Raw genomic sequence first — 25835 nt, 5'->3', positions numbered from 1 at the left:
TAATGAAAACACTTTTAGACGCAATGGACCTCATCTTATAAGCCTATATCTGAGCCTGAATTAACCAACCAAAACAAGTTGTTAACTCAGATCTGTGATTCATTTAGAGCAACACAAGCTGTACATAACTGATGGTACTTTTCAACTAACCAAATTATGCACCAATTAACACCTACCGGTATACCTAATATAATCCTTAAGATCTGGCGAAAAATTCAGCAAATTAAACAAGGGAATATTGTTTGAAAGCATACCAACAATGAGCGTTTCGTATAAGCCGCCATACCTTTGACGCAATAGTCATATACTCGGACACGGGAACGACGATTGTCGAACATAATCGGGTTGCTGAGAAAGCTTTTCATTTGTTTTTAAATATTTCATCGTTTCATGAATGAAGTGAAGTACTATAAGTGTAAGAAAGTAATAATTATGCAAATGTGCCACTGAAATGGAATTTTGAAAATGAATTTTCTTTCAAATTGACATGTTTTAACTGTATACAAATCTAACATGTGCGCAGTACCTCTCTTCCGCATTATTCCGAACTGGTGACCTTTAAGGTCAATACACATTGGAAATTAAGAACAGGAATTACTGTCTCGAAGACAATAATTCATGAATCGACATTTTCTGTTGATTTGACGGGCTTTCATTATTTCACTACGTTCACAACTTATCTTTAACATGTTTAAGAAGTCACTTTAAAATTCCCTCCCTTAGACCATGAAATGATATTAGAGCCTCGTTGTGGTCTTCGATAAAAATTATCGAAGTTTCAACACGTGTATATTTTGAAAATGTATGGCCTGTCCACCATCCAATACATCACAGAGTACAACTAATGCATGTACATGTATATATTCACCACTCGCATCATGAGTGTAAACTATTATTGCATTCAATTCCGACATTTCACCTATAATCATCAGTTAAAAAAATCTTTGATGACTGAATCACTGAAGATTTGACTGTTTATCCTGCAGGTATCCACGTAGATTGTGTTACGGGGTGGAAATTATCCAGTACACACAAGTGACGGGAATACTTTTATAGTACTAATCCCCACAGTCATCTGAATATATGGAGGCTGCATTGTGCAATGTCACCCAGGTCCAAGGAAAAGCCGGTCTGGTCAGCGTTGGCGATTTAATCAAACACAATACCTTTGTAGGTGAGTATGTGTATGGAAGTTCTGGACACTGCGCTGTTTAGGAATTCATGCAGTCTTGAGAACTTTAACTAGTGATACTGGGAGTGTTTTGGTGAAACAACTTTAAAAGAAGTGTAAAGCTTTAGACCTGAATGTTTGAGATAAGACTGATAAATCATTAAGTGTAATTTTCCTTTCCTTATTAAGGTAAATTACTACGCTATAAATTTTGGAAACTGATACAAGCTCCCAATCATTTTATATGCATTTTAGTGTCTTTAACTATCTTTATATTGTAAATCTTATTGGGGGAGGTCCTCTAGCGGAGGGAAGGGATGGTCCATTCATTCCTTACAGTGTATCCCCATGCAATCTGGCCCTTTGCGCATCAGTTTTTTAAAATCTCTTAAGAAGAAGGAGATGCAGGTGATGTGATGATTTTGACATGAGTGACATTTATATAATTATCAAGATTTTCTTGGGGAATGTTGGTATTTAACCGATATATTAAAATAGCAGGAGTCTATCACCACAAACAGGTGTTTTTCATATTTACATTTAAGGATAGGCAGACAGAACAGAGGAATGAGAAAATTATTTGTCAATGAATTTTTCTCATATACTCTGAAATCTTAGTCAAGGGAATCATTGATACAAGGATGTCCTAATTCAATGGGTATTCTCATCATTGTAAGGAGTAACGGGCATATTGAAGACTGCTTCCCCCGAAATTTAGTGGACACTTATCAATATTACATCATACTCCCATTCAAATTTTCCAGAAATACATATTTGATAGGAAATACACTTCTAATACCCTTTTCAGTACTTTTTCAGATTTTCTGGTTTATGCACAAATATAATCAAACTCCATCACTTTTGACAACGTAAACCCTGTTTTCGTTCTTTTTTTTTGAGATTGTCTATTTTTGTCAAGAAGGAAAAAAATGTCACCAATGATTGGTTTTCAAAATCACATAAATGGAGAGTTCTATAGTATTTTAAAAATTTTAAAAGCATATTCTTAATTTCTACAACTAGGGTCATAGAGTTTGTTACAGAGCTATGTACATCGTGTTAAACTTGACGATTGTGCACAGAATTCCCGGTCGTTGATATAGACGTACAATGTATATACATGTATCAAGTAGTTCTGTATTCATACACACACTGTTTACAACTGGAGAGCATTCATGGGGAAATGCCTATCATTATATAAATATTGCATGTAGTTGAAGGTAACATTGAACATTTTCACCCCGGGAAAACGAGAAAACCGAGGCATAGCCAAGGTTAACAATGATTTCTCGAGAGGAGAAAATTTTCAATGTTACCCTCAACTACATGCAATATTAGTTTTTATTATACTGAATGTTAAATAAACAACAAAGCAGAAAGACTTATGTCTGTTGACATTTGTTCTATCACTGTCATGCGATATTTCGTATATATGGATGCGGGTATTCGTGTTTATTACCAACGCTCAAACGACGACGTCTAACAATCTACGGCGAACCGTATGCGCACAAATGATAATTTTTTAGCCGGGCTTGTAAAGCCCTGGCTATAGGCACGCAAATCGGCAGTTTTACTATAAATAGCACAACAGTGAAAATAAACAAAAAACCGAACAGCTTCAAAGTAGAAGCTTCCGATATACAATATAGTCACAAATTGAGACTATATGGATGAAATTGACATATTGATAGGAAACAGAATGAGAGTGAAAATATGAATAAATTCTTGAATTTTATTCATATTATATGAACAAGAGTAATGATCTTGCGCAGATACATTATGGTATGCCTAGGAATATAATGAAGCTACTGAATCCGAGTGGTTTCATCCCCATTACCTGTTCGCTCCGAGTGCGTTTGTCCCATTTACCTGTTCGCCTTGAATGGTTTCACCCCAGTTCAATAGGTAATTGTTTATCTAATGCAACTGAGGTCTTGTAGATGTCCATGAACATTTTAATTTTAAAGCGATAATAAACATTTCCGTTACAGAAAAACTTCTTAACATAGACATGATCTTACAGCTTAGGATATCAAAGTCTTACATGTTAACATATACTAGCGGGGGGGGGGGGGGGGGGGGGGGGACTGTGCATTATTTAGTATATAAAAAAATAATAAAAAATAACAATGAACAAATTTTATTTATTTTAATGCTGTTAACAAATGTATTCGTTACAACATTTCATAATCCATTAATGTTAACGTCGAATAACGTCAATTTCAGCACACTCGAAAGACATTGGTATTCGAACTTGAATTAACAAAGTTAATAACGCGTGTGACCACCATTGCATTCACACATGCTTGACAACGGCGCCTCATTGATGCCACTAAAGTGTTCAGAAATGCTTGAGGGATGTTGTTCCAGAAGATGGTTAAAGCCTGGCCTTAATCAGCCAATGTCGTAGACGTCGTTCCGTTTCATCCCAGACGTGCTCGATCGGCGATAAATCGGGGAAAACAGCTGGCCAAGGCAAGCCATCGAGATTCTGTTGAACAAAAAAGTCCCTGACTACACATGCAACATGTGGCCTTGTGTTGTCTTGCTGCAGAGTGATGTGATTTTGCTGTCTCTGTATGAAGGGTATCACATGGCGCTGAATAATTTCGTTTCGATAGCGTACGCCGGTGAAATTTCCATTGACAATTTGTAGAGGGGTCCTTCCGCGTGCTGTTATTCCACCCCACACCATAACGCTACCTCCACCGAATTGTTGACGTTGCACAACACAAGCGTCCTGGTACCGCTCCCCAACGCGACGATACACTCTACAACGGCCGTCACTGCTATCCAAATGAAAACTGGATTCATCAGTGGACAGAATATTGGCCCAGTCCTGTATTCTGAATCGCAGATGTCGTCTGCACCATGCTAGTCTAGCGATACGATGACATTGAAGCAGTATTGGGTGCACCGCTGGACGTCTTGGTCTGATGTTGTGTTCGCGCAGACGATTACTCACAGTTCTTGGACTGATTTGTCGAAGTCCAGGAATGCTACGAGCAGCGAAACTTGCTGTCTTGAAACGATTTCTCAGGTGCACAAGTCTAATGTGGTTGTCCTGTCGACGCGACGTCACACGAGGACGCCTAGAACGTGGTCGATCCCGAGTGTTACCAGATTGTTGGAAACGTCTCCATTATGACTGGATGGTGTTCCGATGAACTCTAAACTTCTTGCTACGATATTTTGTGCCATTCCAACTTGAAGCATCCCAACAGCACGATTACGTTGGTTTTCGCTGAGTCGTGGCATGACAGAAGGGTAAATTTGGTCAAAACTAAAGTGCTTTCCTTAACGAATAGAGTCCAAGCAAACCTTTTATACTTCTGACTCCAAACAGTAACTCGTGCGTACGAACACTTCAATAAACAGCATGTGTTCACTAACCATGAGAAAGTCCGTGCATTTGAGTCGGTTACTATCCGATATTGTTAAAAAACATCACCTTTATCGATTGTTTAGATTTTATAAATATAAACAATAAATATAGAAAAATTATACTAAATTTTATAATGCACAGTTTCTTATTTCCGCTAGTATATATATATCTATATATATATATATATATTAATGCACAGTTTCTTATTTCCGCTAGTATATATATATATATATATATATATATATATATATATATATATATTAATGCACAGTTTCTTATTTCCGCTAGTATATATATATATCTATATATATATATATATTAATGCACAGTTTCTTATTTCCGCTAGTATATATATATATATATATATATATATATATATATATATATATATATATAAAGCACAAACAACACCCAACCTTACGTTTACCCCTAGGATCTAAACGATACATGCGATAATCAATTAATTCATATATAAAGCACTAAATAATCACAACTAGGTACTGAAAATTTTCGCCCCAGCCCGGGGTCGACCTGCGGTTGTGGCCGAGTGGACTTACGCACTGGTTTGACAGTCTTGCTAGGCGGTGGGTGCCGCAGGTCGCTGGTTCGACCCCGGGCTGGGGCGAAAATTTTCAGTACCTAGTTGTGATTATTTAGTGCTTTATATATATATATATATATATATATATATATATATGTGTGTGTGTAATATATATATATATATATATATATATATATATATATATATATATTTATTATATACTTTCAATTTCATCTCTTCTTTTTTCTTTAAAAGTTTGCGGGCATATATCACACGATATATGCCCGGAAACATTCCGGCCCGCAAACATTACGTCACAATCAAATTTCTACGCCGTTAATTTTCAAATTTTTCGTGTTTTTCATCTTTTACTCAGTTAAACCGATAAAGTTATTGTTAAAAATAAAATTATTGTTAGTTTCTAAATGAAATTGAAAGAATATAATAAAAAGGTTATACACTTTGTATGGGAAATATGACGACCTCGTTTTTTGTCGCGAACGGACCTCGCAAGCTCGGTCCGTCTACGCGCCAAAAAAACTCGGTCGTCATATTTTCCCATACAAAGTCTATAACCTATAAATATATATATATATATTGAGTTCGCACACGTTTCTTATTTAATGAATGAGCTGAGTATATTCCATAGCTAAACTAATCTGGCTTCCTTGGGTACAAGCAATAGAAGAACTAATTTTGCGTATTTTGTTTTTCATTCGGATAGTGCACTGTACATAAGGTTACGTCATTTTCGGGTAATGATAGCGGATGCGATAAACCAACAATCCTCCAGAAATATTTTCAATTGAAAAAATAAGCTGTCGCAGGGTTTTTATCAGCACTCGCCATTTTATTTTTATTCAGATATGTACAAAATATTTTCATCATGTTAATCAATGTAATATTATCAAACATGCGATGTTCGTTGTGTAAAATGCACATGGGTGTCGCAAGACGGTAACCTTCTTCGACTTCAAAAATTGCTTCACAAGCTCAGATGTATGCAGTGATGGAGCATTATCATGAAGTAGACGAACATGCCTAAATCCTGACACAGGGCGTCGTTTATGATAATATTTCTTGAGCTTTTTTTACTATAACATCTCGTTAACCTGTAACACCTTTGCTCTTCGGCACCGGAATCTGTACGGCTATACCATCACATGAGAAGAACCTTCTACCGTGTTTAGTTAGCCATATTTTGTTTCCAATTTTTCTTACTGGTTTGAAATAGTGAACCCATGTTTCGTCACCAGTAACAATGTTTGCAATTTGTCTTTGATTGAATTTGGGAAACATTTTGAGCAATTGCGATATGCCAACAGCTTTGGCAATATCACGAATCGTTTATCTGCCATTACTTTCAATTATTTCCCTGACTTTTGAGACATTTGCCTTGTTTGTTACAGTCACAGGTCGGCCATATTTTGCTGCATCTTTGACGAACTCTGTGCTAGTCAGAACTTTCTTTCTCCACCTACGAACTGTCTCATAAGATACCTTATCAGGACCATAAACCTCCCCCAATTCAGTAAAAATCTGCATTACCGAATGTCCGAGTTTTGTACGAACTTTTATACAATCTCCAATTTCTTCAATACCCAAACATTTTTACAACAGTGGTCAACGGCTGGGTCTATTGAAATTACTATAAGTTTAAAACTATGTGGAGCTGAAGGTTCGTGTTTATATTGTTGGGAAGGTATTGAATTGAGTTATTCAAGAATATCATCATTCACGAAATCGTGCAAAGCGTTATCGCGTTGTGGTACAAAACACATTAGATATCGAACAACCTTCGTATCTTTAATTATCAAATCATTTAGTACTGGTTACTTAAGATATTGAGGAGAGAGAGAGAGAGAGAGAGAGAGAGAGAGAGAGCTATGGCACGTCCTGTACATGCATGCTACTAAGAAAGTAAAAACAAAAGATGCATACATTTATTAAAGCGCTGGATTGTGGTTTGTTAAAATAACATTTTCATATTATATATATTTTAAACTGAAATTTATCAATATATGATATGAAACAAGTCAAACATGTAATAATTTGATAAGATTAACAAGCAGGCGATCACGGCCTCCATTGAAAATGGTATTGGAATCGCACAAGAATTCCAAATATCTATTCGCATTAAACAATTCAGCATCTAATAACCACAGCTAAATATTCTCTACAGAGATACCTTAGTTATCTTTCCCCCCTCCCCCTCCTCCCTTCCATCGCGACTGGTGACAATATACTCCATTGGTCTATTTTCTCCGACGACAGTATTACCGTGATGCAAAACATGCCCTGTCTCGACACATATCATCGTCGGCGACAATATGTAGTATACATGTATATACCAACGGACAATATGTACCATGAGGGTACGTGCATACCGTCTCTGAGGATGATATATATGTGCCAAACGACAATATGTAAAATCATAGTGTGCATTTAACGACGGAATTACAAGAATCCTGAACTTTCACACACAGTTACACTAAGTATTATGATAGTTTAACTTTATTATTAGCTTATATTATAGTAAAACTTGTAAAATTTAATTGATTTAATTAATTGATAGTGCAGAAACCTACAATAATATATCGTCGTTTCCCTTCCTTTGTACTTTAAAAGCATGAATAAACTTTCGCTCGGTAAGTTAACTTTCTAAAAACTTCTAATGGTCTACTTGGTATGCTTTGACTGGAAAGCGATTTCTTATATTTAAAACAGCATCCAAAACACACTGACGGAATAAGGAGAGGAGAGCTCAAATAAAGAAAGATATCATGTGACCAATATTTACATATTTTCTCGTAATTTCGAGATAATTATCTCGTAATTACGAGATATTTTCTCGTAATTTCGAGATAGTGGAAGGTGAATTTATTTTTCATATGATACTAATCGGCTTTTGTAATTTATCGGTAGTCCGACTATATATTAGTCCGACTCTGTTATGGTCCGACTTTATCGTAGTCCGACTTTGTTATGGTCCGACTTATCTGACAGCGGTCAATATCATGGGTGGCAGGGGACAGTTTCTTTGGTTCTGAAAAATGTGGATAGGGGGTATACATCAAAGTCAGATTATGACAGACTAATGAAAAATGATATTTCCCTTTTATGTCCATACTTGTATTTCATATTAGTGTAGTTAATAAATTATGACCCTACATTACATGTAATCTATAAATACTGGTGCTGGTGCACAAAACATGCTCTGAGCAGGTTTCCCATTTTTGCTTTGATTTTCTCTCATTTGGGCTAATCCACACCACCCCTACACCATCACAGTACCAAAGATGGGGATTTAGACACTGCACAATCAAGAACCCTATCTGCCCTTCTCAAAAAGCTACCTTTCATATGGGGCCATCCACCTTCCCTCTCAGCTACAGACTTTTTGCTGGACCCTGCATGTTTTCACCGGAATTTCTTCAGCAACTGACCACTTGTCTTAGTTTCGTATTTTCACCCTCTATATGCTAGGGATCATGGTGATACCTACATGTTGTATATCAACATTTTAATTAAGCACTCAGCTACATTTGACATGCATCCTAAAATTATTGTATACATTTCCACACATGTAATATCACTTCAAATATGGGGTATTTCCAATTTTTTTAAATAGCTGAGCAGGCCTATCGTGCGAAACTGTCCCCTGCTACCATGGGTATGTGAAGTTGGAGTTAGTTCGATAGTATCACCCCCGTAGTTGTCGCGGTCGATCGCATCTGCTCAGTCCTTCCAGTAGGTGTGAACTCGGGTGCATTTGCTGACAGTGGCGTATCCACAGCTGGTTCATCGTGCGGCAATATAAAGAGTTCGTCGTTAATGTATAAGAATTTGTCATACACAAGTACTGCCTTCTTGTTCTGCCGTTTTGCTCCTTGAAGTGAACAAATTTGGCCACTATTGGCCTGGGCTTACCGCGTACCCTTTTACCAAATCTATGTACGCGGTGAAAATCAGGGGGTAGTTCTATTTTCATCGTGTTTGTATGAAAATGTTTTAATATTTCCTCTGTATTTTCATCGTGTTGTTCATCAATGCCATTAAAAACCAGATTGTCCCTCATGCTCCTGGCTTGCAGTTCCACTTGTCTCTCCTTTAATGACGATATTTCTGCTTTTAAGTCTTCAATTTACATTTTTGTCGATGATTCTATTTTATTTTTTCACGTTTTGAACTGAATTTTTCTAAATTATCCTCAAATATTTTGTTCATTTGTGTCATTCCGTGTTCGATCTCATTTATTTTCTCTTTCATATCGTTCATGTCCTTTTTAACGTTTCCTATAGAATTTTCCAGTGTACTAAAACGCTTGTCCATGTCATCAAGTTTTTACAAATTTCTTGATCACAAGGTCCAAAGATCTTGCCATTTAGTCTATCTTTGGACCAGAAATCAATTTGACTGAAGGTTCCGACGGAATATGCCAAGGCATGGCATGAAGGCTGGTAACCGAGAATCGGAAAGCCAAGATGCGACAATCCTGCATCAGCAGTAAATGTGTTGTTACATACGGAGTTTGGCTGTTGCATGTTTGACTGTTGCATGTTTGGCTGTTGCATGTTTGACTGTTGCATGTTTGGTTGCTGCATGTTTGTCTGTGCAGGTTGCGGTGTTGAAAATAAAGGATATACGTTATGTCCCTGACCAATCACTTCCGCTGTATTGTTTACTGTATCGCTTACTTCCAGAGAAGAGTTCACTGCTTGAATAAGCACTTTGTTTCGATTCTCGGTATCTCTACTGTTGACTCTCCCCCCCCCCCCCCCGTTTTTTCCCCATACACGTAGGCTTACGTTGTTTGCCTTTTTTGGGACTCATCTAGTCACGGTTACACTTAAATCCAATTAAACATCCCTTTCCTGTAATTTCCGGTGCAAAATATTGGGATATATGTAAGAATTTCTCTGCAACCAAATTCATGTACTCTCCACTCGCACGCATGCGCAAACTTCAGACGGAGATTAATTTCAGGAAAACATTAGCGGGACCGATTTGGGCCCGAACTCTGTGATACAATAAATCTTTAGGGCTGCAAAATTTAGAACTATGCTAGGCGCTTATGGCCATTGACCAGGGAGAGATCTTTATCGTGCCACACCGCTGTGACAAAACGGGTTTTGCGGTCTCATCCGAAGGACCGCCCCGTTTAGTCGCGTCTTACGACAAGCAGGGGACACAGAGGACCTACAATGACAAGAACCCCACACGATCTGAACGCATTTGTAATCAGAACTCTCTGTACTAAGATGTTATCAAGTATGAGAAAACTTCATTACCAAATATGGTGGGGGTTTTCTTCAAGCCCTTGTCCTGCCTATCCTCAAAAAAGAAATTACATAGTCATAATTCAGAGAACAGATCAGGTTTCTTCATCAAAACATGGCTCCTTTGCCAAGGGACATAAATTTTAATTACTTATGTATGTCTCCCCTTCCCAGAAGGGGACATATTGTTTTAGTGTGGATTCTTCCGCTTCTCATGAATACAAAATCTGTCCGGGCTATAACTTTTTTGTCTTTTGATATATGGCTTTAATATGTGGTATGTGGGTGTATCATGATAAGACAGTGTGTTGCGTGCCATTTGTGATGACCTTTGACCTTTTATGTAAAGGCCAAATAATAGAAACCATCGCTCAAGTAAATTTATGTCGTGTTTTATTACAGAAAACCCGAATTTTGAAGCTGAATCCGGGTTTCAGACACCGCTAGATGAATGTCGCATTTGATTAAAAGAAAACCTAACCGGATATTGAATGTGATGAAGGGATGTTTGATGACACGATGTCGTAATGTTTGCAAAGTAAATCCGCTTCCAGAAGTTTTGCATGGATCCAAGATGATTTAAAATGGTTGTAGTCATGGAATATGTAGATATAGACACAATCTTGATAATGTTGTATACTTTCACAACCATGCACACATAATTTTAATGTATAGCAAAAAATAAATAACTTAATATGCAGCTAGGTTCTGTTTGACCCCCCCCCCCCCCCGAAACATGATCTGTATGCAAAAATAGTTAGGTCTCTGAAATGCTTATGCGTCATTTAAACTCGATGAGTTTTTAAAATAGTTAAATGATAAAGTGCCAAAGTTTGGACAAATACAGTGTAATAGAGATTCTGCTAGTTTGTATATTTTACATTCTCGCATACCAGAAACTCTATCGCCCTCTACCGTTTGACGTCTGATAAACAGACAGACTCTGGTATGCGAGTTTTATCTTTTAGTTAAAACAACTACAATGTGTGGTTAAGTCAGTGTCACGTGTACCTCTGATATTGCATTTAAGTAACATATACTGCAATCATCAGCCTTGGTAGAGTTGTTAGATACAATAATGCTGCTCTCTCTCTCTCTCTCTCTCTCTCTCTCTCTCTCTCTCTGTGTGTGTGTGTGTGTAGACAAACCGTATATTGGTGAGGGGAGGGTAATCAAAACTTTGCATTCTTGTTTCCCCTGGTGAGTTGTTGAACCCTTTGGCTTTTCAAGGTCATGCATCAAAGGTAAGACCACAGAAGGAAATTCCTTTAAATCCTTATGGACATGATTCAAACAAAAACCATAAATCTGAGGATCATCATACTATATTTTGTGATTCATATTATCTTGTATAATGTGTTGATTATATGATTAATTAGTACGACTGTTTCTTTTTGCGAGGGGATGCTCCGCATGGTGGCGCTTTTGTTTATACTTTCTTCCTGGCCTTACTTTAGGTTTGTACTTTTCTGCTCATTGGTGCGCGCCATGTCGTGGATTTACACCAAAGTTGATAGAGTTTTACAACACCATGAAAGCCAATGATCAGCCCATAGAGATTATTTTTGTGAGTTATGACCGTGATCAGGACCACTTTGACAACTTCTACTGCGAAATGCCATGGCACGCTATCCCCTATAGTGATGAAGATAAAAGAGTAAGTACGATTGATGAAGTATATATGTACAAATGTTTATTGAATTCATTCTTCTAACACGTCCATGTAAGTGATTAAACATTGAAGTAGATTTAGCACCATGTGTTTAAACATTGAAGTAGATTTAGCACCATGTGCTTAAACATTGAAGTAGATTTAGCACCACGTGATTAAACATTGAAGTCGATTTAGCACCACGTGATTAAACATTGAAGTAGATTTAGCACCACGTGATTAAACATTGAAGTAGATTTAGCACCACGAAATATATGGAATTTGCACAGGCACTCGAAGTTTTGAATATCTATAATAAAAAAATAATGTCCTCCTATAAAAACAAAATATCCACAGGGCATATAACGCCGACATCTTGGTTTTCTTTTTTACGAGCTGCATCACTTGCAATTTTCGCCGAAAATAGTTATAAATAACTAGCTTAATAATCATTACTGTGAATTTACAGTAAGTGTGAACGACTCAGCTTCTCAAGTTCATTCGAGGTCTCGGATAGTTGGTTTCAAAACAAATCTGTCAATGATGACGCATCAAGGAAAGAAAAATCACTGCGATTGGACCAATATTTAAAGGGGCGGGAATAAAAATAATTTTAGATGGTCACACGTGTCTTTACACTAGCGTGTCATTACATAATCTTTTAGCACGATGGAAGAGACTGCGAAAAGGGAAAACCAATACCAACTAAAACAATGACGTTGATTTTAAAATTACATGCCAAGGGTTTATTTTATGGTAAATCAGTAAGAAATTAGGCGTCGTAAAGGCCACGTTATAAAATTGTCAATCATGGGAACTCTTGCACCGAAAATGTCGCCAACGAAGCTCACACCGGATGTACTTTTGTTTATCGAGTATGAAATTAAAAAGAAATCAAGTGCATATTAATAGAGAAATCAGACAAAATGTATTAAGAAGAAATATTTGTGCCCCTGACAATGTACCATAGGTGTCTTTAATTTGTAGAGCTGCGAGAAATTTTTAGGGAAATGACTTTCAAGAAACTACAAAGAAAATTCAAGAGAAACATATTTCGTCTGAACACAGGGACTCGTCACGAAATATTTGTCTTTTTAAAATTTTACATCGTCTATTCTATATTTACAAATAAATGTAATTAATATAGAATAGAGAGGGCCAATTCGTGACGAGCCCCTGTGATCTGAACACGAACGAAGTGTTGAAAACTTCTTTGCTACTGATTTTATTGCAATTTAGGCCGAGTCAGTTATATATGTATATAAATAACTATTAAACGTTTATTAAAGTGTATTATTATGTGGTTTTAAACTTACGAGTTTTTACCCTCTCTTCCCCCTAACTATTTGAATTTAGAAATTTTTCCGACATCGATCTTTTCCAATGCTTTGCAAGATTTCGAAAATATCCTCTGAGAGATTTATTTTAAAATAACGATATGGAAACTGCGAATGTGAAAGAGACAACAAAACAAAAGCATTGTTCTTAAACGGACAAAATCGCCTATAGAAACATGTACTGAAATTTCTGATCACTTAAAACTGACAAGTATCTACAGGAATTTAAGGGAGTAACCTTTCAATTTTTATTGGGATATAGAGACAACTGCGGATCCTGCCTTTCCCCGCAGCATTTTCAATCCCGTCATTTTTTTCTTTCTTTTCAATATTCAGCACTATTTGAATTCTGGGATATTGCTATCCTGCCTTTCCTTTCCATATCGGAGCTCGCCTTTTTCACCCTGTATTCCCCCTCCCATACCTATTCATACTGCGATGGATTATAAGTATAACACGGTTATACCTGTTTAAAAGATAAAATTTATAAGGTATCTGATAAAAGTTATATCTTCTAAAGTTTACGAGATATCTTGTATCTTTTATAAGACATCTTATATTTTTTTCTTTATAAGATATCTCATCACTTTTATACATGTAGATATCTAGTATATATAAGATAAACTTTACAAGACATTTTATTAACGTCATCTCAAATCTCCGTTGTCATATCAAAACCGATATTGAATCTCACGCTACGTACGGTGCAACTTACACTGAAATCAAATAGTGAAACTTACACTTGTTAGCTCGAGAGAATATAATGCCAAATACTTGGGACCGCCTACCTATAATTTAACCGACCTATCAAAAGCGCTCTTTAAAATCACTCGGGGACTTTCCAATGAACTATCTGGAGCACGTCATGTACTTGCCGATATGTCTCGTTCACACTTACTGTAAATCCACAGTAACAGCCTCTGACATTCAGTACAAAAGAATTGCGAACTAACGAATCTTATAGAACACACTAGAGATTTACTATCTTTAAAAAATGAATTTCATTTTTGAAAATACATGAACTGCGACACTTCACACCGGCACCTCTAACACTTTAGGAAATGAATTGTTGTCCCCCACCGCAACGCAGAAGAGGACATAGAAATACCGGTGTCCGTCCGTTCGTCCCACTTCACTTTGTGGACGCAACTCCTCAGAAACCGCTCGGTGGATTTTGTTCATATTTTGTAGGATTGTTTGTCACCATGTGTAGTTGATCATATTATGCCGCCATTTTGATTTGACAATTTTTACAGGAATTGTGTGACTTTGTTGAATTTTTACATGCTACACTACAAGAACACACTGTCGACACAACTCCTCAGAAACCGCTCATGGATTTTGTTCACCATGTGTAGTTGATCATATTGTTCCACCATTTTAATTCGACAAAGTTTACAGGAGTTATGGAACTTTCTTGAATTTGTACATTCTACACTATAGAAACTCTTTGTGGACGCAACTCCTACGAAACCGTTCCACAGATTTTGTTCAAATTTTGTAGGATTGTTAGTCACCATGTGTAGTTGATCATATTTTGCTACCATTTTGATTCGACAAATTTTACAGGAGTTATGGAACTTTCTTGAATTTGTACATGCTACACTATAGAAACACTTTGTTGACGCAACTTCTCCAAAACCGCTCAACGGATTTTGTTCAAAAGCTGTTGGATTATTAGTCATCATATGTAATTGATCATATTGCGCCGTCATTTTGATTCGACAAATTTTACAGGAGTTATGGGACTTTTGTGCTTCAACTTATTTTGCGGCGGTGGGGGGACATGGCTACATGTAGCAATTTTGTTTATATTGACATTTTACTTCCATTTCTGTTGGAATTTCCAGTCGTGAAAATAAACGTACTATATTTATCTATATTCATACACGCATTGCTCACAACTGCAGCACATTCATGAGGGAATGGCTATCATTACAATTTGTAGAGATATCAAAGACTCCCCCCCCCTCCCATGGAAATATTAATATATTACATGGACAATAATCAATAAATATATTTGATTGAACACTAAGCAGATTTAGTTAAGAAGTTTTAAAATTTGACCCCAAAATACATGCTTTATTTCTAGTCCATTTGATAGTGAGTAAATGTGAAAACTGTATGCTAGTCTTATATCTCGAAGTTTCAAAGTGTTAAAAGACCAAATATCAATCCCTTACCAGCCAACACACTGGGACCCCTCTCCTCGTTTTATATTGATTTATTTATTGGATATGCTCCATCTACAACATACAATCAAAAGTGTATTACAGATAACAAGACTTGTTTCCGATATACATTTTATTATCCATACTTTTTTCTCATTTCAGGATGAACTTGCGGATAAGTATGATGTTAAGGGTATTCCGTATTTAGTGATTATGGATAGTCAAGGGACAATTATAGACAAGGAAGGAAGGGGAACTGTCCAAACTGATTGCGGTACCGAAATTCCAGGAAAATGGAGGAAGACATGAGTGGTCCATACCCACATATAACTCGTACCTCACTTATTTCGCTCTTGTTTTCTAATTTACACGCTGGAAGAATGTGACTTGAAAAGGTGATAGTTTGCAAACAAAGCATTCCAATGACTGGTGCATTGATAATTCGAGGTTTTCTGTTTAATACATATGCACATATTAGAAACTAACAATAGCTGCAATATATTTACATTCTACAGTGTCTTTGTTCTTGATAACACTATGAAATAGGTAATGCGTCTGTGTTTTTCATATATCACGCACCTTCAACTCGTGGGGAAATGTGCATTTAAAAAAAAAGATACACGTTGTAAAACCACTTAGTATAGTGATACACCGGTCGACAGGGGATGATAGACTACAGGCAGGTACTATATTCCTCAAGATATAGGACTCATGGTGGGTGTCACCGGTCGATGCTTACTCCTCATAGGTACCTGATCCCACCTCTGGTATATGCAGGGGTCCGTGTTTGCCCAACTCTCTAATTTGCATTGCTTATAGGAGTTATGAGATCGATCAATGTTCGTTATCTACACCTTTCATTATAAAAAATATTGATGATAATGATAAATAAATGTTATCTAATGTTAATATTAAGAGAAATATATATATATATAACTAATATAATCCATATATATGTCATGATTGTCGGACAATCCCTGTGACCATCTATTTAAGAAATGATGGATAATCTTAGCAAAATCCTGAATGAATGTTCTATAATAGCCTACAAAGCCAAAATGGTCACACTTGGTCTGTAGTAGGTGTAGGCCATTGCCTAACTTTGTCTATTTTGTCGGAGTCAGCCTGACCTCCTTCCTCCGACACTATATGGCCAATATACTTCACCTTATTCATCAAAATTGAACACTTCTTGGGCGATAGTTTGAGTCCATAACTCAGAATTCTGTCGAAGACCTGTTTGAGTCCACCAAGTGCTCGTCAAAATTGTTCGAAAAAATAATCAAATCATTCAGGTAAATCGTCAGGTGCAGAGCACAAAGAGACCGTTCCTATAGTCGTTGGTATGTTGCTGGCTAAGCTCATTTTTTTGAATTCGTAGAATCCTGATGACCTTACTGTAAAACCAGTTATCTCCTTGTGATTTCACTCATTTTCTAGCTGGTGATAAACTCACTTCCTATCCATCACCGTGAAGAATTTGTTTACTGATAGCGAGTCCAAATTCTAATCAATACGTAGCTAGGCATAATTGTCAATAATTGTTCTTGACCTTAGTTGACGGTGGTCAATACAAAGTCGACGTGAACCGCTATCTTGCTTCCTTACCAAAACCATGTTTGATGAAAATGTGAAATATGAATGACGTACAACACCACTTGCTATCAACTCCTGTATGTGTGGTCTTACTTCTTCAGTCATTACAGGAGGAATCCTTCTATATTTCTGCTTAAAATGGGTTTCATCATGCATGTCTATTTGATGTTTGAACGTGTCCGTGGTACCTGGTAAAATACTTGCAGACATTGGCATAACCGTATCCAGTAAGGTGACAGGTTGCAACTCACAAAGAATGGCTTTCGACACAGTCCTGGTGGTTATGTTACTGATTTCTACCGGTACAATGTAACCGTTGTCGTAACTGTGAAGACGCAAGGATGGCGTGATGTCCAAATAAGATGAAATGCTGGACCGCTTTGTTGCTTGTGACATGGCAAGAACTTGGTGGTATGGCAGCTTCCTATTTATGTATCCATTGATCATTACTCATCCGTTAGGTGGTATAATAACCTTATGTTGTAAGTATTTGTGCTGACTTCAGTATGCCCAGCCTGTTCTCGTCTGTATCTTGAAGATACCTTGAGCCAATTTCCTCCCGTGTTATTTCCAAATAGGCGATTAATGATATTGGTTTCTATCAGAACAGGTACACGGGAATTGTAGTTGCTACTTGGAACAATAATAAACAAACAATCGTGTAATGTAGTAAATGGCATTCTATGTGGTTCTATACTGGTACATATATATCCAAGGTAAGGCATCAGCTCGTCGTCAGCACATTCAACATGTAAAGCTTCCTGAACAGGATACATCTCAATATGAGATATATGTAAGTGTTTAACATAAACAACCTCATTGATAGCGGAGACGATAACACCAGTGTCTACTAAAGTTGTGCATCCAACCTTATTGATAGAAAAATTTACTTCATTTAAAACACCAACTTACTGCTTTGACTGGATGGACCTTACATTGGCATGACCAGACTCTTGACCCCAGGATTTGGTCTGTTTGGAGATTAAATCTGCTCTCTGATCCAATCTGACACGACATCCAATAGCGATGTGTCCTTTCGGGTGGCACCTGTAGCATATAACCCCATCCTGTTGAACCACAGGTGAAGATGCTATCTCAGCTTTTGACACTAGTTATGCATTAGACACTCATTTAGACTGTTGTTTCCCATATCCTTTTCTTTCCTTGGTTGTTTCGACTGACATTCGTAATGTGGATTCTGAGGATATGGTTGTCTCAACTGCATGACTTGTGGAGATTTAGCTTAGCTTTCAACTGATCAAAACGATCATAACTGATTGTAGTTGCAGCCTTAACATTTTCATGCTTTTAGTTTCACTGCAGGCTTATATTCGGTCTTAACCCTCCTTATCGCAACTCTAAGTCTGTCAAATTCATTTCTGGTGTGGAGGAGATAACCTGATATGTCTCTTAGATCCTGACAGTCTTTTGTAGAACATGGTCCTCAACATGAAAGCCGAAGATAACGAACAGTGATCAATTTCATAACTTCTATAAGCAATACAAAATAGAGAGTTTGGCAAACACAGACCCCTGGATATACCAGATGTGGGATCAGTTGCCTAGGAGGAGTAAGCATCCCCTCATTATAGGTGATTAATGAAATTCGTCCCAATGAGAACTGGTACGGGAGAATTGTAGTTGCTACTTGGAACAAAAAGAAACAATGTAGAATGTGAAATTTCAGATGATTCTATACAGGTGCTGTTGTTGATGCATCTCAATGGCAGCAACTGGGGACACTTTTGCCATGGGGATCTGGGTTAGAATAGGTACTCAGTACCCTTTGCTTGTCGTAAGAGGCGACGAAATGGGGCGGCCATTCGGATTAATATTCCTATCTTGGTTTCCCAGTCTTCCCTTTTACCATAACCTTGGTCTCATATAGAACTTCAAATATTGTTGCGGTCCAATAAATTTTGCCTCCGGTAGGGGACTATGTATTGCTATGCAATACTCTCAGAATGCTTGTTCATCAGGTTTTCCAGCCTGACACTCCATCTAGCACAGTCCTCGTTATCTTTTTGTCGAGCACTGTAGAATTCTGCTAGGATGTGTTCTGTTTCCAACACATTACCTTCCCGTGGGGATCCGGGTTAGAATAGGTCCTCAGTACCCCCTTGCTTGTTGTAAGAGGCGACTAAATGGGGCGGTCCTTTGGATGAGACCGCAAAAACCGAGGTCCCGTGTCACAGCAGGTGTGGCACGATAAAGATCCCTCCCTGCTCAATGTCCATAAGCTCCGAGTATAGGCCTATATTTTGCAGACCTTCACCGGCATTGGTGACGTCTCCATATGAGTGAAATATTCTCGATCATCCAACACATTACCATAAATACTGTCAAACTAGAACATCCTCTTCACAGATCCTAACCGCATCAAGACATTGGCTGGCCCTCTCTTTCATAACCTTCTAATTACCATCATGATAGCTTCCTTAGAATGTCCTTCCTTCATTTGACATGTGATCTCCTTAGGTATACCATGTATGTACTGAATGATCTGTCACCGGATTCAGCTACAGCATTGTAGAAAATCCTCAGGTGTATCTACCCTGGATTTCACTTTCATAGTTGAGATAGTATTTACTACTCGCTCAATCTCTTCTTTGTACATAGTGTTTGTCGAGGTTTATTGTTGTTGGTTTCTTATCCGTAGACATGGTTAGACTATGTTTGATAAACAACAAAGTAAAAGAAAAATCTTTAGTTTAACATCAAATATGTCCATCCAAATGAATGAACAAGGACTAAAGGAGGATAGTCATTGTGTTTTCCGCTTTTACGAAGTTTGCACTGGAGTACATCCCTCCAAACGGTGCACAATCATGTTTAAAATCTATGCACAAAATATTTTCCTTTTGCTATTGATAAAAGTATTCAATAAAAACTGAAGTACAAGAATATCATGAAAAACCTTTCCAAGGTAAAATATGAAATTTACCTAAATACTTTCCCTAGAAAGCTTAAGGAAGGTTGCTTCTTAGATTTTAAGAGACCGTCCATGGAGATATAAGGCAGTCGCTATAATATGGCTGGCACATGCCATTCCCAACAATCTTTTTCACACCCAATAAAAGTTAAGATTATACGACAATTTTATCGTATGTAAAGTAAATTTGACAAAGAAATTGTTAAGAGCCAAAATTGGAACCATCCGAGGATCCTATATAAGCTATAGAAAACAATCAATTTGGAAAATTAAACAATATCCAATGCAATATAATTTGTCCAGAAAGTATAGACACTATTTGAAGGAAATCCCATTATAATTAAGAAAAAACAATAAAATTACTGGGAAACCATGCTATTGTTGAGCATTTACTGACAGAAGTAGCCAAAGAGCCAGTAATCTGAGTTACCTCCTTTGGCGTAAAAATATAAAATTACCCAAAACTTGCATACAGTGTCATTTTTGCAGAAAAGAGTATTTATTTAGAACATATTTTACTTATATCGATTTTTTATTATATCGTGATTTTTTTTTAATTTGATGGTGAAAAATAGATATTCAGCCCGGACCTATCAAAGTTTTGTGGTTAAAGAGGTATAGCTGACAAGTGGTGGAAACGTGAAGTTTTCCTAGGAGTGGTCCTTGGTTTAGGGACTTGTCAACCCTTAATAATTGTTCAAAAGACATAAGTGGATATTTATGATATCTGAAAGTTGGAACTGTGTGTAATATTCAACCGAGTTTGACCTCCTGCTGTACAAGATCGGGGCACTTTAACGTAGAACTATCGTGCAGATGACTGTTACTACTTAACCAACTAGTATGTCGAGGTCATCGCGATTCCTTGAGGATTTACTGGAGGAAATCCACCACCAAATGTTATCTGCTAGGCTACACAAAGGAAAGTGTAAAGCAGACAGAGTAGTAATCTTCAACGTTTCAAGGGAAATGTTTTTTTCCTATTGCAAGTTATTGTCAGTGGTTGTTCCCGTTGGAAGTGGTAAGTATCAATGTCGTATTTTCTCGTGTTATTTTTCTTTGAAAACTGTCTTTGATTGCTAGACAATTTTGATGCAAGTTCTCATGATGTGTATATGCTAACAATTCATTTAATAGAATGATTCTTTTTTAAAATAATAATGATCATTAATCTGGGTTTCGTTTTTATTTTACTATAGGGATTTGTAAAACCTGTAGAACACTCCTGATTGTCCACAAATCATTTAATTAAGAAAGAATGGAATAACCCACGAACAAGATGAAAGAGGTAAACTTTTAATAAGTTTTTATAAAAATGTTTATTGTTCTGCAAGCTATGTACATATCATGCATTCATTAAAAAATAATGTATGAAAGGCGAAGATAACGAAAAGTGATCAATCTCATAACTCTTACAATGTACAGGTTACTCTCGATGGCTCGAACTTCGATCTCTCGAAGTTCTCGGTCTCTCGAAATGAAATCATGGTCCCGATTTTTCTCTCTATATAACAAAACAAATTTACTATCGATCTCTCGAACGTTTGATCTCTCGAAGTGAAGTTGGGTCCCGTAAAACACATTTCATTGTTTTTCACTCTCGAAGTGGTGGTAACGTATACCCACATTTACCCAAGCGTTTAATAATTTCCGCTTGGGCCTTACCTGGATTTTGTTGAATGCCGAAGGGGTAATTAGGTGTTTCCATAGTTGAAACATCGCCCGTGCTTTTTTGTGGAGGCAGGGCCGTAAATTAACCTTCAATTTGGAGGAGGCAGGAAATTAGTCGGGGGTCTGGGGGCCACCCAGGCCCCCAGACGCTGAGCACATTTTGTGCACACTGAACACGTTTCGTGCAAAATCCTTGATTCTAGGGCCTTCTAAGATGTTACTTGACTAACTCATTCTAAAAGAAAGATTTGGAATGCTTTTTAAGGGAGGTATCATGTTCTTAGTTATTGGAAACAACATAAATTCTAATGAACTTTAAATTTTAATTTTTTTTGGCTCAAAAGTTGGAGGAGGCAGCTGCCTCCTCCGCCTCCATGTAATTTACGGCCCTGGGAGGTGACACACTTGAGTATATAATTGGCTAACTGGTCAATGTATAAGCAATACAAAGTAGAGAGTTGGGCATATGGTATCTATTCATGATTCATGTAACTAGGCAACTATAAGAACCAGTGTGTGTGTGTGCGTGTGCGCGCGTGTGTGTGCAATGTATATATATATTAAGTACATGTATGTTGTTATTTCGGATTTCAAAAATTTCGGTTTATATATATATATATATATATATATATATAGTGAATGTGGTTTACACACACACACACACACACACACACACACACATATATATATATATGGGGGTGTTAAAGGTTGATGTATGTACATTTACAATAGTACTTTTAAATATCATTACTTGTTTCTTTCTCTAAATTTAAGCTGAATGGATTATAAAATAAGATGGTTTAACATGACACAAATTCTGATGATTGATAAGTATGCACACAGATACTAGTGTATTAGTGTGCCATATATACCAAAGCTTAATAATGAATTGAAACAACCGTTTCATTACAGATTCGGAAAATGATGATAGTCAAATTACCCCTACTGCAAGTCAATTATCAGACTGTAGCAGCGAGTATAAATTAATTCATTTTAATCAAAGATTTTAAATTCAGAACATGATACATCTGACCTTGTCGTATTGTCATAATTCATAAATGTGAGTTTAGAACTATTATAGTTATTTGAAATGTATATTCCTTGTCACAATCCTTTTGTTTTTAACTCACTCGACAGGCATGCATGTAAAATATGAAAACTTTAACCTGACAATAACATAAAAATGAATAGAGATGGGGTTTGAATATTTCAGAAATGTGTGTTCCTTTTGATAAGTGACATCTTTAAATTACCTTACGACCTTGAACCTTCATATTGAACTTTTATGTGATGTCATCATGCCACACACAAGATATAGATATCACACAAGATCAAGATATAGGGCTCACGGCGGATATGACCGGTCGACAGGGTATGCTTAATCTTCCTAGACACCTGGACGCCGTTTCATCAATAAGTGTAAATTTTCAACTAAGTCTTACGCCGACTACGTAAATCTAGTTACGTATAATCTTAGTTTAGCGCAAACCGCGTTTCACGAAACGACGTAAATACATGCGTACGTTACTACTCGACTAAGTTTTCAACTAAGCTTACATGTACGTGCTTAGTTACCGCGTACTGAGCATGCGTGCATCATACTTTCGTTTTTTCACTTGTCGTCTGGACCAAAATAATGAATGAAAAGAACGCAAAGAAAATGCAAAAACAGAATTGGGAGGAGATAGAGATGGCCGTGTTGGCAGAGGCAGTAAAATTTTCCTATACCATACTATTTGGGCACTGCATACTAAATCAAACATATCACTCCATAAACAAAATTTGTTTTTATCTATACAGACCTATGCATATATTTTACATCTGTTCTTCTACAAAAAGTAGTTCTTTTATAATTTCAAAGGTCATTATATTTTAAGTGCATGTTGGTCGACACGATACATCTACATTGTATATAGATATTAACTATATATTTAAACTTTAATTGGATAATTAATGTAGACTCATAGGCCTAAATGTGTTTGAACAAATTGAATATATGTGCATATTTTACAGTTTGGGATTATATACAGGCACCTAACATCGTTTCGCAAAGCGACCGGGGGGGGGGGTGCAGCTGGGACATAAATTAGATTGATTGATTGTTGTTTAACGTAACGTCCCTCTCGAGAATATTTCACTCATATGGAGACGTCACCACTGCCGGTGAAAGGCTGTAAAATTTAGGCCTATGCTCGGCGCTTATGGCCATTGAGCAGAGGGGGATCTTTATCGTGCCACACCTGCTGTGACGCGGGACCTCGGTTTTTGCGGTCTCATCCGAAGGACCGCCCCATTTAGTCGCCTCTTACGACAAGCAAGGGGGTACTGAGGATCTATTCTAACCCGGATTAGATGTTGACTTTTCAAATAATCTTTTTATCTTGCGTTATAACGAGAGAGAAAAATGTTTTGTCCTATCTGCAAAATCCTAATTCGGAGTTGGGTGGTGTTGGAATCTTTTGCAGTGATTTCCACAATTTTTTCTCTCTCAGGTTTCATTTTCTTCAATCGTGGGGGTGCTCTAGTCTTCTATTATGAGTGCCTCAAAACATTTTCCTACAAACATCGTGGGGGTGGGGATGGGGTGCTAGACTTCTATTAATGCTCATGATCATACCTCACTAAATAGTTTTTATTCATAAATTCCTCTCATTCACTTACAGTACAAATTTAAAAATATCGTAGTGGAGTAGCAACGCAGGTTGACCCCCCCCCCCCCTCCCATTCACTCCGATTCGTGCCTGATATATATTTACATGTAGATGGTTTTTTTTATTTGATAACATAAAATATATATCTGCACGGATTATCCTACACATCACTTATCACCGAAATTTGTCAAGTATCAAACTGTTACGAAGACCTTTTTTTTATTTGGAAGAACTTTATTATTGATATTTTAAAAATCTTTCAAAAAATCCCGTCTTAATAAATACATAATATAGTTATATGATGTATTTCTTAAGACGGGATATTTTTTTCAAGATTTAAGATATACAATAGAAAATAGTAGATCTGAAAGTAACTGTTCATGAAATATACATTATACTCCCGTAAATCCACCCACAATACGACAGAGATCGAATTGAATCGGGGTCGCTAATCATTTGTTCCAAGTTAGTCAGAGCGGAAGTTTTGAAGAGATTTATAAATAGCCTACATATAATACAAGAAAGTGAATGTTCCCTTTACGGTGGACTACTTTACAAAGGGATTTTGGAATAACATTCATCATTCATGTACAGATAGTAAGGCAAGCCATAAATTTACTAGTTTTCAAAGGGAAGTAACCCTTAGGGCCTTACATATTTATCGTTGTAAACGTCTAAAAGCATCCTGTCTTGAAAAAATCGATCACCACCCAAAGCTCGTCGGTAAAAATTCCATATATATTTACAAACAGCTAACAGTCGGCCATGAATTTTGCTTACGTAGGTACTTACGTAAGGGTTCGACCTGACGTAGTATTTCTACTAGTTAGTTGAAAACTTGCGTAAATTCTAATTTTACGCCATTTGATGAAACGGACTTACGTAAAACATTTAGTCTAGTCAGAAAGTTACGCCAAACTAAGCTTACGCAACTAGGTACGATGGTTGATGAAACGGCGTCCTGATCCCACTTCTGGTGTGTCCAGGGGTCCGTGTTTGCCCATCTATCTATTTTGTATTGCTTATAGGAGTTATGAGATTGATCACTGTTCGTTATCTTCACCTTTCACACAGCAGATGATTTCCTCATGCACATACATGCATTTTTAATTCATGATTGTTATCAAAGATTTTAACTCACCCGACAAGCTTCAGACAATTTCTGTTTAGATAATTCCAAATACTAGTAAACATAGATAAACTTTTCAAAATAGTTTCGTCGATAATACTGCAATATTTTAATTTTCACATTACAAAAAAATTAAAGAAATCAAATATTTTCTTTTTGTTACATGCTGGACAGGTTGATTGGATGAATTTTTGCAAATAGCAAGTTACATTTTATAATATGTCAGAATAAGAACTTTTGGAGTGTTTATTAACAAAGTACAAAATATTCAATAACAAAATATCAAAACATCGTTTAATCTACTTACGTAAATGGTACAGG

General features: G+C 36.8%; 1 protein-coding gene across 1 annotated transcript; it reads left to right on the top strand.

Moving 5' to 3' along the window:
* The first annotated feature begins 989 nt into the window (after positions 1–989).
* Positions 990–16037, top strand: LOC125669250 (nucleoredoxin-like). The gene is made up of 3 exons (XM_048903688.2): positions 990–1174; positions 11834–12033; positions 15698–16037. Exons 1-3 carry the CDS (start codon positions 1084–1086, stop codon positions 15842–15844), a joined length of 438 nt encoding a protein of 145 aa, XP_048759645.1. The 5' UTR covers positions 990–1083; the 3' UTR covers positions 15845–16037.
* Positions 16038–25835: the final 9798 nt, after the last annotated feature.

This window comes from Ostrea edulis, chromosome 4 (genome assembly GCF_947568905.1).
Source record: "Ostrea edulis chromosome 4, xbOstEdul1.1, whole genome shotgun sequence".
Taxonomy (NCBI): domain Eukaryota; kingdom Metazoa; phylum Mollusca; class Bivalvia; order Ostreida; family Ostreidae; genus Ostrea; species Ostrea edulis.
This window is presented reverse-complemented; position numbering and strand designations above follow the sequence as displayed.

Coding starts and splice junctions, on each gene's coding strand:
- LOC125669250 (XM_048903688.2), top strand. CDS start 1,084: ATGGAGGCTGCATTGTGCAATGTCACCCAGGTCCAAGGAAAAGCCGGT. Junction 1,175..11,833: donor CAAACACAATACCTTTGTAG/GTGAGTATGTGT, acceptor GCCTTACTTTAG/GTTTGTACTTTTCTGCTCAT. Junction 12,034..15,697: donor ATAGTGATGAAGATAAAAGA/GTAAGTACGATT, acceptor TTCTCATTTCAG/GATGAACTTGCGGATAAGTA.